The 21433-nt window shown below is 40.2% G+C and overlaps 2 protein-coding genes across 2 annotated transcripts in view; one reads left to right on the forward strand and one right to left on the reverse strand.

Annotated features, from left to right (window-relative positions):
• The window catches only part of OVCH2 (ovochymase 2), a 91787-nt gene that overhangs the window by 61263 nt on the left and 9091 nt on the right, over window positions 1-21433 (reverse strand). The gene's annotated exons all lie outside the window — the stretch shown is intronic.
• On the forward strand, window positions 6640-7843 carry LOC102409249 (olfactory receptor 481). The gene has a single exon (XM_006052832.4). It carries the CDS (start codon window positions 6640-6642, stop codon window positions 7576-7578), a length of 939 nt encoding a protein of 312 aa, XP_006052894.4. The 3' UTR covers window positions 7579-7843.

Consider the following 21433-nt stretch of genomic DNA (forward strand, 5'->3'; position numbering starts at 1 on the left):
CATGATGGTGAGATCATTCACCTAGAGCCAGACATCCTGGAATGCAAAGTGAAGTGGACCTTAGGAAGCATCACTATGAACAAAGCTAGTGGAGGTGATGAAATTCTGGCTGAGCTGTTTCAAATCCTAAAAGATAATGCTGTGAAAGAGCTGCACTCAATATGCCAGCAAATTTGGAAAACTCAACAATGGCCACAAGGCCAGAAAAGCTCAGTTTTCATTCCAGCCCCAAAGAAGTTCAATGCCAAAGAATGTTCAAACTACGGAACAATTGCACTCATTTCACTTCCTAGCAAAGTAATGCTCAAAATCCTTCAAGCTAGGCTTGAAGAGTATGTGAACTGAGAACTTACAGATGTTCAAGCTGGATTTAGAAAAGGCAGAGAAACCAGAGATCAAATTGCCAACATCCACTGGATCATCAAAAGAGCTAGAGAATTCCAGAAAAACATCTACTTCTGTTTCATTGACTATGCGAAAACCTTTGACTGTGTAGATCACAGCAAACAGTGGAAAATTCTTCAAGAGATGGGACTCCCAGACCACCTTACCTGCCTCCTGAGAAATCTATGCAGGTCGAGAGGCCACAGTTAAAACCAGATATGGAAAAACAGACTGATTCAAAATTGGGAAAGGAGTATGTCAAGGCTGTATATTGTCACCCTGCTTATTTAACTTATATGCAGGGTACATCATGCAAAATGCCAGGTGGGATAAATCATTGCTGGGAGAAATATCAATAACCTCAGATATGCAGATGACACCACCATTATGGCAGAAAGCAAAGTGGAATTAAAAAGTCACTTGATGAGGGTGAAAGAAGAGAGTGAAAAAACTGGCTTAAAACTCAACATTCAAAAAAATAAGATCATAGTATCCTATTGATGCTATAGATCATAGTGATGGATCATAGTTCCATCACTTCATGGCAAATAGATGGTGAAACAATGGAAACAGTGACAGACTTTATTTTCTGGGGTCCAGAATCACTGAAGATGATGACTGCAGCCATGAAATTAAAAGATGCTCCTTGGAAGAAAAGCTATGAACCTCAGTTCAGTTCAGTTCAGTCGCTCAGTCGTGCCCGACTCTTTGCAACCCCATGAATTGCAGCACGCCAGGCCTCCCTGTCCATCACCAACTCCCGGAGTTCACTCAGACTCACGTCCATCGAGTCAGTGATGCCATCCAGCCATCTCATCCTCTGGCGTCCCCTTCTCCTTCTGCCCCCAATCCCTCCCAGCATCAGAGTTTTTTCCAATGAGTCAACTCTTCGCATGAGGTGGCCAAAGTCCTGGAGTTTCAGCTTTAGTATCTTTCCTTCCAAAGAAATCCCAGGGCTTATCTCCTTCAGAATGGAGTGGTTGGATCTCCTTGCAGTCCAAGAGACTCTCAAGAGTCTTCTCCAACACCATAGTTCAAAAGCATGAATTCTTTGGTGCTCAGCCTTCTTCACAGTCCAACTCTCACATCCATAAATGACCACAGGAAAAACCATAGCCTTGACTAGACAGACCTTTGTTGGCAAAGTAATGTCTCTGCCTTTGAATATGCTATCTAGGTTGGACATAACTTTCCTTCCAAGGAGTAAGCATCTTTTAATTTCATGGCTGCAGTCGCCATCTGCAGTGATTTTGGAGCCCCCAAAAATAAAGTCTGACACTGTTTCCACTGTTTCCCCATCTATTTCCCATGAAGTGATGGGACCAGATGCCATGATCTTCGTTTTCTGAATGTTGAGCTTTAAGCCAAATTTTTCACTCTCTTCTTTCACTTTCATCAAGAGACTTTTTATTTCCTCTTCACTTTCTGCCATAAGGATGGTGTCCTTCAAATCCTGAAAGATGCTATTTCAAATCCTGAAAGATCATGCTGTGAAAGTGCTGCGCTCAATATGCCAGCAAACTTGGAAAACTCAGCAGCGGCCACAGGACTGGAAAAGGTAAGTTTTCATTCCAATCCCAAACAAAGGCAATGCCAAAGAATGCTCAAACTACCGCACAATTGCACTCATCTCACACACTAGTAAAGTAATGCTCAAAATTCACCAAGCCAGGCTTCAGCAATATGTGAACCGTGAACTTCCTGATGTTCAAGCTGGTTTTAGAAAAGGCAGAGGAACCAGAGATCCAATTCCCAACATCCGCTGGATCATGGAAAAAGCAAGAGAGTTCCAGAAAAACATCTATATGCAGATGACCAACCTAGACAGCATTAAAAAAAAAGAGACATTACTTTGCCAAAGAAGGTCCATATCATCAAAGATATGGTTTTTCCAATAGTCATATACAGATGTGAGAGCTAGAGAATAAAAAAGGTTGAATGCCAAGGAATTGGTGCCTTTGAACTCTGGTGCTGCAGAAGACTCTTAAGATTCAGTTGGACAGCAAGGAGATCAAACCAGTCAATCCTAAAGCAAATCAACCCTGAATATTCATTGAAAAGGCTTATGCTGAAGCTGAAGCGCCAATACTTGGGCCACCTGGTGTGAACAGCTGACTCATTGGAAAACACTCTGGTGCCGGGAAAGATTGAAGGCAAAAGGAGAAGGGGACGACAGAGGATGAGACGGTTGGATGGCATCACCAACTTGATGGACATGAGTTTGAGCAAACTCCAGGAGATGGTGAAGCACATGGAAGCCTGGTGTGCTGCAGTCCATAGGGTTGCAAACAGTAGGACACTACTGAGTGACTTAACAAGAACAACAATATTCCCAACACTGCATCATCAAAGAGGGATACAAAAATAATTAGCCAAAGACATTGCATTGTCACTTTAGGGACAGAGTAAGGTCTTCAACTATAATGGATATTAATCAAGTGATGTGAACAAAATATTAGGAGGAGGGCAGGGGTGAAGGGAATTTAATTCTTCCAGATGTCATCTGGAAGGTTTTTGTATCTTTTATCAGCCATAGTTGGGCTTTCTTAATGCCTAATGGAGGTATGTCTTTCTAGGACAGATGGAACCTTGCTGCATGTCCATTTCCTAACTTGTTGGAGTAGAGGTGTTTGAGCTGTTAGAGCCTCCTGATGTAGGTTATCAGGCTTACCTTTGTTCTGAAGGTTATTGATCTATAAGTTTCTTCAAGCCCCAAATCAAAGGAACCTGATCTTCAAGCTAGAGAATGTTCAGCTATATGGCCATGATCTAAGAACACAGCCAGAATCAACTGTGGCCATGTATCCTGGACAACCTGCTAGTCAGTGTGGCAGCTGTGATAAGAAAATGTGGCAGAGTGATAAGAAAAATGTTAGTGTGAACTTCATTTTCTATTAGAAAGCACACGTGTTGGTAGGTCAATGGGGAGAGAGAAGACTTTGCATGTGAGCAATGTCTACTGCCAGGAGAAGGAAATGGCAACCCACTCCAGTATTCTTGCCTGGAGAATCCTGTGGACAGAGGACCCTGGAGGGCTGCTGTCCATAGGGGTGCACAGAGTCAGACACGACTGAAGCGACTTAGCAGCAGCAGCAGTGTCTACTGCCAACAAGCCTGGTGTGTATCTCAAGTGCCCTAGTATAAACCTATAATACATGTGGAAAACTCATATGATTTTTAAAAATGTGTGTCAATTTTTATGTTGATAACAATATTCCAATTCCATTAGATGTATGTTTGTAAACTAAATTGTACTAACAAACCCAAATTATCTCTAAACACAGGTGGTATGAAAATCTGGACCACTGAATATAGCCGCATTTCAGAACCACAAATTGTCATAACCGTATTAGTCATGTTGATCTAATAATCAACTTCAAGGATAGTAAAATGTTATGTTTTTCAATTTAATGAAATCAAAATTTTCTTTTTTTCCATTTAACCAAAAAATAAATAGAATCTGAAGGTATTGAGAAAATATTTTATTCATACATTTTTACATAATTATGTTTACACAATATTTCTCTGTCCCAGTAGATATATACCTATAATTTCTCTATCCCAATGGATTCTCAAAGTAGATTTCCAAAAGAAGTGAAGTAATTAATTAGTAATTACAAGTGGCATAGGTGATTTGGGCCTTATCCCAAATGACACCAACCTCACCTAAATATGCCTTGCTGTACAGCAACAGATCCTTGAAGACTATCTCTAGGGTTGCAGTGGATGTATCACTAGTGCATACTTGTTCCTTTTTAAGAACACAGAAATATTTGATTCTCTTCTATGTATCAGAAATTACAAGTTATTTATTTCAGGTCAATTATTAGTAATTGAGCATTTATTTGTTGTATAAACAGTGCTATGAATAATCACCAATATCATGTGGTTTAACCTAAGAATCTTATGAGGTATGTATTATTTTCTCATTTTCACAAGTAAGGAAACAGAAGAGCAAACATTTCTTATAACTTGCCTATGATTTAATAGATAGAGGTGGAGCTAGAAACGAATCCTAGGTCTGCATGGCTCCAAAGTCCATGGTATTCTGCATGTCACTTTGCCTTCCACACTGGCACTCATATCTAACTTTCAAAACGTTTGTGTCTTTCATACATCTATTTTCTTTAAACATATACAATTCACTTCAGGTTTGGGTCTTTGTCTAGTTAAATGGCCAGAATTTGATCATTCATTTATATAATCCTTCCCTGGTGGTTCAGTCAAGAATCTGCCTGCAATGTGGGAGACCCAGATTTGACTCCTGGATTGGGAAGATCCCCTGGAGAAGGGAATTGGTACCCACTCCACTTTCATGCATTGGAGAAGGAAATGGCAACCCACTCCAGTGTTCTTGCCTGGAGAATCCCAGGGACAGGGGAGCCTGGTGGGCTGCCGTCTATGGGGTCGCACAGAGTCGGACACGTCTGAAGCAACTTTGCAGCAGCAGCAGCAGCAGCCGGTATTCTTGTCTAGAGAATTTCATGGACAGAGGAACCTGGTGGGCTACAGTTCATGGAGTTGCAAAGAGTCAGGTGCAACTGAGCAATCAACACTTCACGTGTACGTAATCTTGGTACTACTCATACTATAACATGTCATTGTCATGATTCACATGTAACACTGAGTAAAATGTTTGTGGTTGCTGATGGTATGTATATACGTTTTCTTGTTTTTGTTCAGTTGTTACGTTGTCTGACTCTGTGACCCTATGGACCACAGCACTCCAGGTTTCCCTGTCCTTCACTATCTCCCAGAATTTGCTCAAACTCATGTCCATTAAGTTGTTGATGCCATCCAATCATCTCATCCTCTCTCACCCCCTTCTCCTCCTGCCTTCAATCTTTCCCAGCATCATGATCTTTTCCAATGAGTCAGCTCTTTACATCAGGTGGGCAAAATATTGAAGCTGGAGCTTCAGCATCAGTCCTTTCAATGAATATTCAGGACTGATTTCCTTTAGGATTGACTGGTTTGATGTCCTTTCAGTGCAAGGGACTCTCAGTCTTCTCCAGCACCACAGTTCTAAAGCATCAGTTCTTTGGCTCTCAACCTTCTTTATGGTCCAACTCTCACATCCATAGATGACTACTGGAAAAATCATAGCTTTCACTATATGGACCTTTGTAAGCAAATTTATGTCTCTGCTTTTTAATACACTGTCTAGGTTTATCATAGCTTATATGTTTTCTTAATCCTTGAGATAGAGGTTCTTTAAAAAATAAATTATTAATAAGAGTATGTTGATCATTAAATTAGAGGAGTCATGGAAATGACTGAAGGTAATTAATACATTCTCACCTGCCCTTGATCTGTGTGATATATTTTGAACTAAGGGAGCAATATTCTGAAGTGCTAATCTTTCAGTCCAGTTTCCTAGCTTTCTTCACTTTGTCTCTACCTCCCTAACTACCCTTTCCTCTCATCCTCATCATATGCCCCTGCTTCTTATTTCTCTGTAGTTGCTTAACAGAACTGAAGAAACCAAAACATAACTAATCCAAGTTCCCAAATCTTTCAGTTTTCTTGCATTTAATCCTTGCCCATAAAAAAAGTCTAGATAAAAATATCTAGACTCTTCACGTTGCTTCATACAGTCCCATAAGTATAAAAAGGTATGGTATAGAAGTTAAGTCCTGGATGATTTTGCAAAACATCCAGGCGGTTTTGCTCACAACAGTAAAAGTTCTACTTCCATTTTTCATCTTGAACATGGACACCTTTTAGCCCTTGCTATCAAATTTTTTTTTATTCCAGGAAAAAGGTCAAGTAAGAAAGAGATGTCAAAGTTAATATCGTATTTTTTGGCCTGATCAGTGGTTAAACAGAGACAGCATTTACTAAGACAGAGATTACTGACTAGAGGTATATTTGGGATGGGGCTGAAATATCAAGATCTGCTCTTTCTATAAACATTCATGTTATTTACAGTTCATGTTATTGCAATCAATATTGCTATAAGCATTCCTTTGCATATCTCCCTTGCACACAGGTAAGACTTATTCCATGGTATACACATAGGAATAAAATATCTGACTCCTAAGGTAACTGAGGCTTCAATTTTAATATTTGCATCGAAACTGAAAAGAAAGCTTATGTGCACAAAGTACTCTGTAAATAAGGCAAATTTATCATTTGAAATATGTATAAGATTATATTTAGGTTATGCTTAGGTATGCATATAAAATGTAGGGTCATTCCAGTCAATTTAATCTCCTCTGGTTCTGATTTCAATAGGCACTGTTAAATAAATAGATGGAGGCTGCAAACCGTACAACATTGACAGAGTTCATTATTTTGGGATTAACGGATAATGTGACACTATGTGCCATCTTCTTTGTGATTTTTCTAGGAGTTTACATAGTTACCATAGTGGGAAACATCAGCATAATCATCTTAATCCGAAGTAGCCCACAGCTTCACACGCCTATGTACCTTTTCCTTAGCCATTTAGCCTTTGTGGACATTGGGTATTCCACATCAGTTACACCGATTATGCTGATGAGTTTCTTAAAAGAGAGAACTGCCATCCCAATCACTGGTTGTATAGTCCAGCTTGCCTCTGATGTTGCCTTTGGGACTACCGAGTGCTTCCTGCTGGCCACCATGGCCTATGATCGCTACGTGGCCATTTGTTCTCCCCTGCTCTACTCCACCCAGATGTCCCCAGTGGTCTGCTTCTTCCTGTTGGGGGCCTCCTACTTGGGTGGTTGTATGAATGCTTCATCATTTACTGCCTGTTTGATGAATCTCTCCTTCTGTGGACCAAATAAAATCAATCATTTTTTCTGTGACCTCTTCCCACTCTTGAAGCTTTCTTGTGGCCATGTTTATATTGCTGAGATATCTCCAGCCATCTCCTCAGCATCAGTCCTCATCAGCACACTGTTTACCATAATTGTGTCCTACAGCTACATCCTCCACTCAATCCTGAAGATGCACTCCACTGAGGGGAGGAAGAAGGCCTTCTCGACCTGCACCTCCCACCTCACTGCAGTCACTTTGTTTTATGGGACAGTTTTATTTGTTTATGTGATGCCCAAATCAAACTATTCAGCTGATCAGGTCAAAGTGGCATCTGTAATCTACACGGTGGTGGTCCCCATGTTGAACCCACTCATCTACAGTCTGAGGAACAAGGAGGTGAAAGAGGCTATGAGAAAACTAGTGGCCAGAGTACACTGGTTTTTCTGAATTAAATCAGATATAAAACTATACATAACAAACTATTCATTTGGGGGATATTTTTGCTGGATATTTTTATTGATACTTATCATGACTGAGTGACTAACATACATACACATACATACATCACTAACTTTATTGCTTTTATAGTGATAAGCTTCTGTAAATATAAAAGACCATGTATAAAGTTAAGTGTATCACTAAAATGTGTGTTTGCTTCAGTTCAGTTCAGTCGCTCAGTCGTGTCCGACTCTTTGTGACCCCACGAATTGCAGCATGCCAGGCCTCCCTGTCCATCACCAACTCCCAGAGTTCACTCAACTCATGTACATCGAGTCGGTGATGCCATCCAGCCATCTCATCCTCTGTCGTCCCTTTTCCTCCTGCCCCCAATCCCTCCCAGCATCAGAGTCTTTTCCAATGAGTCAACTCTTTGCATTTTTGGCCAAAGTACTGGAGTTTCAGCGTTAGCATTATTCCTTCCAAAGAACACCCAGGACTGATCTCCTTTAGAATGGACTGGTTGGATGTCCTTGCAGTCCAAGGGACTCTCAAGAGTCTTCTCCAACACCACAGTTTAAAAGCATCAATTCTTCGGTGCTCAGCTTTCTTCACAGGCCAACTCTCACAACTATATGTGACCACTGGAAAAACCATAGCCTTGACTAGACAGACCTTGGCAAAGTAATGTCTCTGCTTTTGAATATGCTATCTAGGTTGGTCATAACTTTCTTTCCAAGGAGTAAGCGTCTTTTAATTTCATAGCTGTACTCACCATTTGCAGTGATTTTGGAGCCCCCAAAAATAAGGTCTGACACTGTTTCCACTTTTTCCCCATCTATTTACCATGAAGTGATGGGACCAGCAAATTTGGAAAACTCAGCAGTGGCCACAGGACTGGAAAAGGTCAGTTTTCATTCCAATCCCAAAGAAAGACAATGCCAAAGAATGCTCAAACTACCGCACAATTGCACTCATCTCACACGCTAGTAAAGTAATGCTCAAAATTCTCCAAGCTAGGCTTCAGCAATATGTGAACTGTGAACTTCCTGATGTTCAAGCTGGTTTTAGAAAAGGCAGAGGAACCAGAGATCAAATTGCCAACATCTGCTGGATCATAGAAAAAGCAAGAGAGTTCCAGAAAAACATCTATTTCTGCTTTATTGACTATGCCAAAGCCTTGGACTGTGTGGATCACAATAAACTGTGGGAAATTCTTCAAGAGATGGGAATACCAGACCACCTGATCTGCCTCTTGAGAAATTTGTATGCAGGTCAGGAAGCAACAGTTAGAACTGGACATGGAACAACAGACTGATTCCAAATAGGAAAAGGAGTTCGTCAAGGCTGTATATTGTCACCCTGTTTATTTAACTTATATGCAGAGTACATCATGAGAAACGCTGGACTGGAAGAAACATAAGCTGGAATCAAGATTGCTGGGAGAAATATCAGTAACCTCAGATATGCAGATGACACCACCCTTATGGCAGAAAGTAAAGAGGAACTCAAAAGCCTCTTGATGAAAGTCAAAGTGGAGAGTGAAAAAGTTGGCTTAAAGCTCAACATTCAGAAAATGAAGTTCATGGAATGTGGTCCCACCACTTCATGGGAAATAGATGGCAAAAGAGTGGAAACAGTGTCAGACTTTATTTTTCTGGGCTCCAAAATCACTAAGGATGGTGACTGCAGCCATGAAATTAAAAGATGCTTACTCCTTGGAAAGAAAGTTATGACCAACCTAGATAGCATATTCAAAAGCAGAGACATTATTTTGCCAACAAAGGTCTGTCTAGTCAAGGCTATGGTTTTTCCAGTGGTCACGTATAGATGCGAGAGTTGGCCTGTGAAGAAAGCTGAGCACCGAAGAATTGATGCTTTTAAACTGTGGTGTTGGAGAAGACCCTTGAGAGTCCCTTGGACTGCAGGGAGATCCAACCAGTCCATTCTGAAGGAGATCAGCCCTGGGATTTCTTTGGAAGGAATGATGCTAAAGCCGAAACTCCAATACTTTGGCCACCTCATGTGAAGAGTTGATTCACTGGAAAAGACCCTGATGCTGGGAGGGATTGGGGGCAGGAGGAGAAGGGGACAGCAGAGGATGAGATGGCTGGATGGCATCACTGACTCGATGGACGTGAGTCTGAGTGAACTCCGGGAGTTGGTGATGGACAGGGAGGCCTGATGTGCTGGGATTCATGGGGTCACAAAGAGTCAGACATGACTGAGCTACTGATCTGATCTGATCTGATGGGACCAGATGCCATGGTCTTCGTTTTCTGAATGTGGAGCTTTAAGCCAATTTTTTCACTCTCCACTTTCACTTTCATCAAGAGGCTTTTTGGTTCCTCTTCACTTTCTGCCATAAGGGTGGTGTCATCTGCATATCTGAGGTTATTGATATTTCTCCTGGCAATCTTGATTCCAGCTTGTGCTTCTTCCAGCCCAGCATTTCTCATGATGTACTCTGCATATAAGTTAAATAAGCAACGTGACAATATACAGCTTTGACATACTCCTTTTCCTATTTGGAACCAGTCTGTTGTTCCATGTCCAGTTCTAACTGTTGCTTCCTGACCTGCATACAGATTTCTCAAGAGGCAGATCAGGTGGTCTGGTATTCCCATCTCTTGAAGAATTTCCCACAGTTTATTGTGATCCACACAGTCCAAGGCTTTGGCATAGTCAATAAAGCAGAAATAGACATTTTTCTGGAACTCTCTTGCTTTTTCCATGATCCAGCAGATGTTGGCAATTTGATCTCTGGTTCCTCTGCCTTTTCTAAAACCAGCTGGAACATCTGGAAGTTCACGGTTCACCTATTGGAGAATTTTGAGCATTACTTTACTAGCATGTGAAATGAGTGCAATTGTGTGGTAGTTTGAGCATTCTTTGGCATTGTCTTTCTTTGGGACTGGAATGAAAACTGACCTTTTCCAGTCCTGTGGCCACTGCTGAGTTTTCCAAATTTGCTGGCATATTGAGTGCAGCACTTTCACAGCATCATCATTTAGGATTTGAAATAGCTCCACTGGAATTCCATCACATCCACTAGCTTTTTTCATAGTGATGCTTTCTAAGGCCCACTTGACTTCACATTCCACGATGTCTGGCTCTAGGTGAGTGATCACACCATCGTGATTATCTGGGTCGTGAAGATCTATTTTGTACAGTTCTTCTGTGTATTCTTGCCACCTGTTCTCAATATCTTCTGCTCTTGTTAGGTCCATACCATTTCTGTCCTTTATTGAGCCCATCTTTGCATGAAATGTTCCCTTGGTATCTCTAATCTTCTTGAAGAGATCTCTAGTTTTTCCCATTCTGTTGTTTTCCTCTATTTCTTTGCAATGATCGCTGAAGAAGGCTTTCTTATCTCTCCTTGCTATTCTTTGGAACTCTGCATTAAGATGTTTATATCTTTCCTTTTTTCCTTTGCCTTTCGCTTCTCTTCTTTTCACAGCTATTTGTGTTTGCTTTGTTAAAACTAAATATGGAATCTTCAAGCTGAGAACACCTTTGAAAAATAATTTCTATTTAAAATCCCCCTTGCCAATTATATAATCCTATTTAAATCTAGAGAGGCCTCAATGATCAAATTTAATTGTATACCATCTTGTAAAATATCATTTGGAAAAGAAACTTCTCATCAACAGCATGTAATAGACAATAATATTGACAAGTCAGCAGTTCAGGGTACACCCTTAAAGGTACTGCCCTGCCTTGGTAAAGGAATAATTCAACTTTTGGAAACATTGTTAGTGTCTCAGAAAAGCTTTTGTTTATTTTTACTTTACTTGAGCCAGAGAAAAGATCATGAATCCTCTGTTTGACAATTAAGAAATCCAACCTAGACAGCACAGAAGAAACTCTATAAATTTCAGCTGACTCCTCTCACAGCCCGTCTTAGCAGATGGCTACTAGAGTGAGATTTTGGACACTGACATTTCCTTGGAGTGGGAGACTGGGTTGTTGGGACTTTAACAACAGCTGATAGATAGGAGATATGAAATCATGGTTTAGGCAAAGAATATCTGCCACCTATTTTGTACCATTACTTAAGGAGTTGTCCACTGTCACTACTTCCATTGCCTTTTTCCAAAGTGCTTATGATCTAGTTTGGTTATGGTAGCTGCCTCTGAACCAATTCCCTTCCTCCTATATACCTTTCATGATGATTATGATTAATATTTTAGCTAATGTATTTTATTTATAGCATATTAATAATGTCAGACAAATTCTATGTGGCAGTGTCCCTATCTCCGAATACAACCTTCCTTGGAGGATCAACGAACTTCTTCACTGGCCTATTCTCCAAGACTCTCAAACAGTGTTCCCTCACTGACATCTTTGCAAAACTGTTTATTCTCCTATGTTCCTTCCTCAATAAATGATAATGATAAATCTTTCTGAAGTTTAGTACTCCAACAAATTTGGGGTGATCCTCACTGCACACCCATCAAAATGGTCAGCTCCCCCCTCCATCCCTTTTCTTCTACGCATCACACATTGACCTCTTCCTATCTAAGTTTCTTTGGGTAGACCCTTAAACACTCCCTGATAGATTATGATAAATCCATGCAGAGATTGCTTCCTTCACTTTTCCACTCTAAGGGAATTCAAACACTGCAGTCATCCAGATGTAGGGAGTGAGGTGTGGCAATGCTACAGTCTTTATTGGAGAGGATATACGTTGATATTCATCTTCTCCCCCGAAATTATAAATCAGCTAAGGAAATGACAAAAAGAGAAGATATATGGGAAAGCAAAATATTACCTGTATGAATCAAAGAGTTGTATTAGAGAATGGGGTACATATGTATGAACACATATATTTTTGTGTCCTGAATCCCAGAATTTGACTCTCTTTCCTTCTCTGTCACTGGCAGTAATGGAAACAGACCTCCCCAATGAGTTTAGGCCTTTACCCATCAGCTATGGCATGACCAAGAGCAGTCAAGAACACTGAAGCCAGGCTCAGTCGCAAGAGAAAGGGTGAAGAAGGAGTGCTGAGATGGTTATGGGTTGAACTGTGTCCCTCCAAAATTCATATGTTGAATTCTAGCCACCAGTACCTCAGAATATAATCTTGAGTGGGAACAAGGTTCTTCCAGATGTAATTAAGATGAAGTCATATTGGAGCAGGCTGGGCCTCTAATCCAATATGACTGTTATCTTTCTTTTAAAAAGAACAATTTGGACACAGATAACAGACAGAAAGAACATCATGTGGAGATAAAGGCAGAAATATGGGTATGCTTCTACAAGTTAAGAAACTTCAGAGATTGCCAGCAAACCACCAGAAGCTAAGCATGAAGCACAGAGCAGATCCCCCAGCGCTTGGAAGAAACCAACTCTCCTGTCACAGTCATCTTGGACTTCTAGCTTCCAGAATTGTGAGACAATATGTTTATGTTGCTTAGTCATTTCAGTCACTCAGTCATGGCCGACTCTTTGCAACCCCATGGACTGCAACACCAGGCCTCCCTGTCCATCACCAACTCCCGGAGCTTGCTCAAACTCATGTCCATCGAGTTGGTGATGCCATCCAACCGTCTCATCCTCTGTTGTTCCCTTCTCCTGGCTTCAGTCTTTCCCAGAATCCTGGTCTTTGCCAATGAGCCTTAATTCTGTTAAGAATTAAATCTTAATTTTGTTGCTTAAGATAGCTCATTTATTGTATTTTGGTACCACTGCCCTTACAAATGAATACAATCGCATATCTAGTTTTCTGTTCAAAACCTACCATCAGCTAATTTATTCCTAGAGGAAGAAGAAGCAAAGGCTTAGATGTCAGGAGTGTTATGCTAGTGATGCCTCTCCAAAAGTGGGGGAAAGTATATCAGGAATGGTAAAAAGTGTCTTTCCTAAACAGTGTGCCCAAAACTAAGAGTCAAGGACACCCTTGTGGGAACAATAAAAAAATCCTCTGCATAATTTTTTTGGGGAAGTTTCCTACTTATTATGGGTTGTAGATTGTTACATATTAATAAAAGGCAGGATTTGAACTTGGAGAAACTGTAAAAGATCCTGAATTGTTCTGATATTTAAAGACAGTCTATATAAATTTCAGGAAGATGTTCGTCTGATGTGGATTAGAATTTATGAAATTACTGACATTTCTGAGACTCAACAAACACTTATCTGTAGTGGAGTGTTGGAGAAGACTGGAAGCAAAAGGGCAAGAGATAATTCCTTAGGGGTGAGGAAATCATTGTATATTGTGACTCAGTTGGTGGTTTCAAAAGTGTATACATTTGCCAAAAGTCATCAACCTGTATACCTAAATTGCGCATATGTAAATTATACTTCAATAAAGTTGCTATTTTAGGTTCTACAAGAGGATATTCTTTCTTTTTTCTGTTTTAATCTGAGGCCATAGAAGTGGTAAGACAGTATCATTATCTACCTACCCATGTAGGTCAATTGAGTTTCTTAATTATTTCTCAAAGCTATTCCCTCATCTAGGGTACCTCCTCTGCTGCTGCTCCTGCTAAGTTGCTTCAGTCGTGTCCGACTCTGTGCGACCCCATAGATGGCAGCCCACCAGGCTTCCCCATCCCTGGGACTCTCCAGGCAAGAACACTGGAGTGGGTTGCCATTTCCTCCTCCAATGCATGAAAGTGAAAAGTGAAAGTGAAGTCGCTCAGTTGTGTCCAACTCTAGTGACCCCATGGACTGCAGCCCACCAGGCTCCTCCAGCCATGGGATTTTCTAGGCAAAAGTACTGGAGTGGGGTGCCATTGCCTTCTCTGGTACCTCCTCTAGGTTCCTATATATTTATTCTTTTGGTGTCCTTCACTCCTTTCTTTAAACCTTACATTAGTTTTACTACTGCTTTTAAAAAACCATTTTTTCTCTTTTAAGGCAAGTTTGCTGGTGATGAATTTTAGTAGATTTTTAAAAATTATAAAATGATCTTTATTGAACCCTCATTTTTGAGAGAGATTTCTATTTTAGGTAGAATTCTAGGTCAGTTCAACTCAGTTGCTCAGTCATGTCCGACTCTTCGTCACCCCATGGACTGCAACACGCCATGCCTTCCTGTCTATCACCAACTTCCAGAGTTTACTCAAACTCATGCGCATCAAGTTGGTGATGTCATCCAACCATCTCATCCTCTGTCGTCCCCTTCTCCTCCTGCCTTCAATCTTTCCCAGCATCAGAGTCTTTTCCAAAGAGTCAACTCTTTGCATGAGGTGGCCAAAGTACTGGAGTTTCAGCTTCAGCATCATTCCTTCCAAAGAACACCCAGGGCTGATATCCTTCAGAATGGACTGGTTGGATCTCCTTGCAGTCCAAGGGACTCTCATGAGTCTTCTCCAACACCACAGCTCAAAATCATCAGTTCTTCAGTGCACAGCTTTCTTTATAGTCCAACTCTCACGTCCATACATGACCACTGGAAAAACCATAGCTTTGACTAGATGGACCTTTGTTGGCAAAGTAATGTTTCTGCTTTTTAATACCCTGTCTAGGTTTGTCATAGCTTTTCTTCCAAGGAGCAAGCGTCTTTTAATTTCATGGCCACAGTCACCATTTGCAGTGATTTTGGAGCCACCCAAAAATAAAATACAATAAAATAAAAACACTGTTTCCACTGTTTCCCCATCTATTTGCCATGAAGTGATAGGACCAGATGCCATGATCTTAGTTTTCCTAATGTTGAGTTTTAAGCCAACTTTTTCACTCTGCTCTTTCACTTTCATCAAGAGGCTCTTTAGTTCTTCACTTTCTGTCATAAGGGTGGTGTCATCTGCATAACTGAGGTTATTGATATTTTTCCCGGCAATCTTGATTCCAGCTTGTGCTTCATCCAGCCCAGTGTTGCTCGTGGTGTACTATGCATAGAAGTTAAATAAGCAGGGTGACAATATACAGCCTTGCTGCTGCTGCTGCTGCTAAGTCGCTTCAGTCGTGTCCACTCTGTGCGACCCCACAGATGGCAGCCCACCAGGCTCCCCTGTCCCTGGGATTCTCAAGGCAAGAATACTGGAGTGGGATGCCATTTCCTCCTCCAATGCATGAAAGTGAAAAGTGAAAGTGAAGTCGCTCAGTCGTGTCCGACTCTTAGCGACCCCGTGGACTGCAGCCCACCATGCTCCTCCGTCCATGGGATTTTCCAGGCAAGAGTACTGGAGTGGGGTGCCATTGCCTTGACATATTCCTTTCCCGATTTGGAACCAGTCTATTGGTCCATGTCCAGTTCTAATTTTTGCTTCCTGACCTGCACACAGATTTCTCAGGAGCCATTTCTCAAGGTGGTTGGGTATTCCCATCTCTTGAAGAATTTCCCAGAGTCTGTTGTGATCCACACAGTCAAAGGCTTTAGCATAGTCAATAAAGCAGAAATAGATGTTTTTCTGGAACTCTTGCTTTTTCAATGATCCAACGGATGTTGGCAATTTGATCTCTGGTTCCTCTGCCTTTTCTAAATCCAGCTTGAACATCTGGAAGTGCATAGTTCACATACTGTTGAACCCTGGCTTGGAGAATATTGAGCATTACTTTACTAGTGTGTGAGATGAGTGCAATTGTGTGGTAGTTTGAACATTCTTTGGAATTGCCTTTCTTTGGGATTGGAATGAAAACTGACTTTTTCCAGTTCTTCTGGCCACGGTTGAGTTTTCCAAATTTGCTGGCATACTGAGTGCAGCACTTTCACAGCATCATCTTTTAGGATTTGAAATAGCTCAACTGGAATTCGATCACCTCTGCCAGCTTTGTTTGTAGTGATGCTTCTTAAGGCTCACTTGACCTCGTATTCCAGGATGTCTGGCTCTAGGTGAGTAATCACACCAGTGTGATTATCTGGGTCATGAAGATCTTTTTTGTATAGTTCTTTTGTGTATTCTTGTCACCTCTTCTTAATAGCTTCTGCTTCTGTTCAGTCCATATTATTTCTGTCCTTTATTGAGCCCATCTTTGCATGGAATGTTCCCTTGGTATATCTAATTTTCTTGAAGAGATGTCTAGTCTTTCCAATTCTATTGTTTTCCTCTATTTTTTGCACTGATCACTGAGGAAGGCTTTCTTATCTCTCCTTGCTATTCTTTGGAACTCTGCATTCAAATGGGTGTATCTTTCCTTTTCTCCTTTGCATTTTGCTTCTCTTCTTTTCACAGCTATATGTAAGGCCTCCTCAGACAGCCATTTTGCTTTTTTGCATTTCTTTTTTTGGGGATGGTCTTGATCCCTGTCTCCTGTACAATGTCACAAACCTCCATCCATATTTCATCAGGCACTCTATCAGATCTAGTCTCTTAAATCAATGTCTTACTTCCACTGTATAACCATACGGGATTTGATTTAGGTCATACCTGAATGGTCTGGTGGTTTTTCTGACTTTCTTCGATTTAAGTCTGAATTTGGCAATAAGGAGTTCATGATCTGAGCCACAGTCAGCTCTTGGTCTTGTTTTTGCTGACTGAATAGAGCTTCTCCATCTTTGGCTGCAAAGAATATAATCAATCTGATTTTGGTGTTGACCATCTGGTGATGTCCGTGTGTAGAGTCTTCTCTTGTGTTGTTGGGACAGGGTGTTTGCTATGACCAGTGCGTTCTCTTGGCAAAACCCTATTAGCCTTTGCCGTGCTTCATTCTGTATGCTAAGGCCAAATTGGCCTGTTACTCCAGGTGTTTTTTGACTTCCTACTTTTGCATTCCAGTTCCCTATAATGAAAAGGACATCTTTTTGGGGTGTTAGTTCTAAAAGGTCTTGTAAGTCTTCATAGAACCATTCAACCTCAGCTTCTTTAGCATTACTGGTTGGGGCATAGACTTGGATTACCATGATGTTGAATTGTTTGCATTGGAAATGAACAGAGATCATTCTGTCATTTTGGGGATTGCATCCAAGTACTGCATTTCGGTCTCTTTTGTTGACTATAATGGCTACTCTATTTCTTCTAAGGAACTCCAGTTCTTCTAAGAACTCCATTTCTACTTAACACCATACACAAAGATAAACCCTAAATGGATTAAAGATCTAAATTTGAGATCAGAAATTATAAAACTCTTAGAGAAAAACATAGGCAGAACAGCCTATGATGTAAATCATCACAAGATCCTCTATGACTTATCTAGAAAGATGGTACTGATAAGATGGCACTGATGAACCTACTTGTAGGGCAATAATGGACACACAGACATAGAGAACAGATTTATGGACATGGTGGAGGAGAGAGGAAGGAGAGGGTGGGATGTATGGTGAGAGTAACATGTAAATGTATACATAACCATACATAAAAACAGATAGCCAATGGGAATTTGCTGTATGTCTCAGAGAACTCAAACTGGGGCTCTGTAACAACCTCGAGGTTTAGGATGGGGAGGGAGATGGAGGGTAGGTTCAAAAGGGAGAGAACATAGGTATACCGATGGCTGATTCATGCTGATGTTTTGTAAAAACCAACACAATATTGTAACGCAATTATCCTTCAATTAAGAATAGATTTTTTTTTTTAACATTTTAGAGGTTCTAGATGAGCTAATCTTCTTCCATAACGTATTCAATTTTATTCTGGCAGGAAAATAAAGCACTAGCTTGATCCCTTTAAGGAAATTAAAACATAGTGCCCAAAGAGGTCATTCAGATAAAAAAAGGACTGATGTCTGCAGGTACAGTATGATTCGTAAAGGCGCATCCTAATAGAAAGTGGTGGTGTTTCCAGTGTAGGTTGGGTGTTGTGCTTTGCTGGGGATGATCTATTTCTGGCTTGACCTTGTTCCTAGGATGTAGCAATTACTCCTAAGGTGTAGTATTTCAGGACTCCCAAAAGTATATGGTGCTGTGGGTCCCCTCTACTTTAAACAGCTTATATACCAAACTCTATGAAACCAATGCTGCAAAATGCCCAAATCTCTGCTAAGATCTTCAAGCTCTCATAAGCTGATTTACACTTGGTGCTTGATATCTCACAAACCCATGTGCAACTTGGAAGTAGTCAAATTCCATAATGAGAAATTACACATAGAATTTCAGGCTCACTGCTCCATAGGTTTTGTTTTTCTTTTCCCTTGCCAGTATCGTGGCCTTACAAGTCTTAGGCATCTTTGACCTCAAAGTTCTATGTATACCCCACCTCACTACCAAAAGCCCCAGGTTGTATCTTTTTGCTCTGTCTCTACTTCACATAATATCATTTGGCAAATGCATTTATTTTTGAGGCTCAAGAAAAGCTTTACTGGGGAAATGACATTTAAACTGAGACATGAAGGAAAAAAAGAGTTAACTGGTCATTGAGAGTTGGAAATGCAGTTGCAGAAACTTTGGTGGGTGGGTAAAAGTAGTAATGTGGGAGGTTGAACTAATTATCCTTAACACAAAGTACAGTGTCTGGTACAGAGCAAGCATTCAACTAGTATCTGTTGGTTAAACATTAATTCTAATCAATGAATTATTTATTTAGTGTCTCCTTTATTCCTAGCACTAGCTTATGAACTGAGGAAACAAAAGTTGAGCATGTTATGTATTTTTCACAACAATCGAAGAAATGTTTCTTAAAAACACAATGGTTTCCATTCAAATGGTATGTTATAAAGTGCTAGTTGCCATGTTCTTTTTAACCTCTAAAACAATTTTAAGACTTTTAAAATACAAATTTTACGTGTTTAAAGTGTTCAGCCTGATGTTTTGACATACATGTACATCGTGAATTGATAAATACAACCAAGCTAACAACTCGATGGACATGAGTTTGAGTAAGCTCTGGGAGTTGGTGATGGACAGGAAGCCTGGCATGCTGTGATCCATGGGGTCGCAAAGAGTTGGACACAATTGAGTGACTGAACTGAACTGAACATATTCATCTCCTCACATCTTATCTTTTTTAGGTGTGAAAGGAGTAACTTAAATTGACTCTTAGAAAATTTCCACTGTAAAATACAGTGTTATGAACTATAGTTATAATATTGTACATTCAATCTCTAGAATTTATTCATCCTACATGACTGTAACTTTGTACCCTTTGACCAACATCTTCCCATTCCCCGTACTTCCCCAACGCTGGTAACTACTATTCTATTCTCTACTACTTTGAATTTAACTTCCTTTGTCTCCAGATACATCCATGTTGTCACAAATAGCAACATTTCCTTATTTTTTTAATGACTGAATAACATTTCATTGTGTGAATATGCCATATCTATTGACCTGATCATGTGGTTTTAGCTTTCATTCTGTTTCTGTGATATATTACATTGATTTTTCATGTGTTAAACCAAACTTGCACCCCAAAGATAAACTCAATTTGGTCAAAATTGGGGGACTTAAATAATTAATGAAATAAAAAGTTTAGATAATTATATGAGGAGTTAGATTTTTCACACTAGCAGGGAGATTTGTGAAAATGGAATGATGCAGTTTGTAAAATGGCTGGTCAGAGAACTCTAGCCAAACTTTAATTCAATGTTGAGCAAAGAATGAGAACCACAGACCCAATAGTCTCTGACACTACCTACAATCAATGAAACTGTGATGTGAATCCCAATTGTAAGCCATTTGGGAGCTCTTTTCACCAGTACTCACTCATACACAACTCCCTGCTTTGTCTCTTCAAAATTCTCTTTCCTTGCTAAGCTTTCTCCTATAAGTTTAACTTTGATTCTGAAATCTTCTTTCTATTCCACCTATCAGCTTCTCACAAAGTACATGATCTACCTTTCCATCTAAACCAAACCTAGCTATCCAAGGAGGGGCCTTCTCAGCTCTACTGAAGAGAAGTTGCTCACTTCCCAATTCTACAAACACCTGCACACAAGGTTGACATTCTCCTAGCCCCCCACCACATTGCTAAATCATTTACCAGCAATCTTCATGACATAATATTTCACCTATCGACACCAATACTATCCAGCAATGAAACAATATACCACTTTTTCCTCAGAGTCCTTTACTAACCATCCAGTTTCTTCTCATTTTTTAAGGACTTTGCCACCAGCCCCTTGATTCTTTCTCCCATCTCAGTCCCTGATTCCAGCTACAACATCGGGAATGTCACTCACCATATGGATGTGCTATGAGACAATGTGGCCTCAGATGCCCAGCCCTCCCTACAGCCTCTCCCTTATTTCAAGTGGCCTCAGATTCAGTTCTTTACAGCACCTTCTACCTCTGTGGTTTGCATAAATTCAAAGCTATTTATCTTTGTCTGTGCTCTAACTCAGCATTTCAATTATTTGCTTTTTGAGGACTTGTGGAAGTCCATATGAAGTCATCTAGCATACTCCTTCCTTGGGGTTGAAAAGAGTAGCTCTTTGACAGGTATCTGTATTATTCCTGGAATTTGACACGCTAAAAGTGCATATTAGTTTTGAAGTAACTTTCATCACATTATTTTTTCAGAAATTCATCCATTCCCACCTAGTTTCCTTATTTCTTTGAATAGAGTTAAACAAATATTTTCTCTTTTTTTTCCTTGTATTTTTTAGTTTTTTAAAATTAATTTTCTCTGGGCCTATACCCAGAGAAAACCATAATTCAAAAAGACACATGCACCCCAATGTTCATTACAGCATGATTTACAGTAGCCAGGACCTGGAAGCAATCTGAATATCCAGCAGAGGAATAAATAAAGAAGATGTGGTATACATAGTCAATAGAATGTTAGTTATAAAAAGGAACAAAATTGGGTCATTGGTAAGGACATGGATAGACCTAGAGACTGTCATACAGAGTTTAAGTAAGTCAGAAAAAGAAAAACAAATATTGTACATTAACACATACATGTAGAATCTGAAAAAAAAATTGGTATAGACAATCTTATCTACAAAACAGAAATAGAGAGACAGACAGAGAGAACAAATGTGTGGATGCCAAGGGGGAAAAGGTGATGGGGTGCATTGGGAGATTGGGACTGACATATAT

This window comes from Bubalus bubalis, chromosome 16 (genome assembly GCF_019923935.1).
Source record: "Bubalus bubalis isolate 160015118507 breed Murrah chromosome 16, NDDB_SH_1, whole genome shotgun sequence".
Lineage (NCBI taxonomy): Eukaryota > Metazoa > Chordata > Mammalia > Artiodactyla > Bovidae > Bubalus > Bubalus bubalis.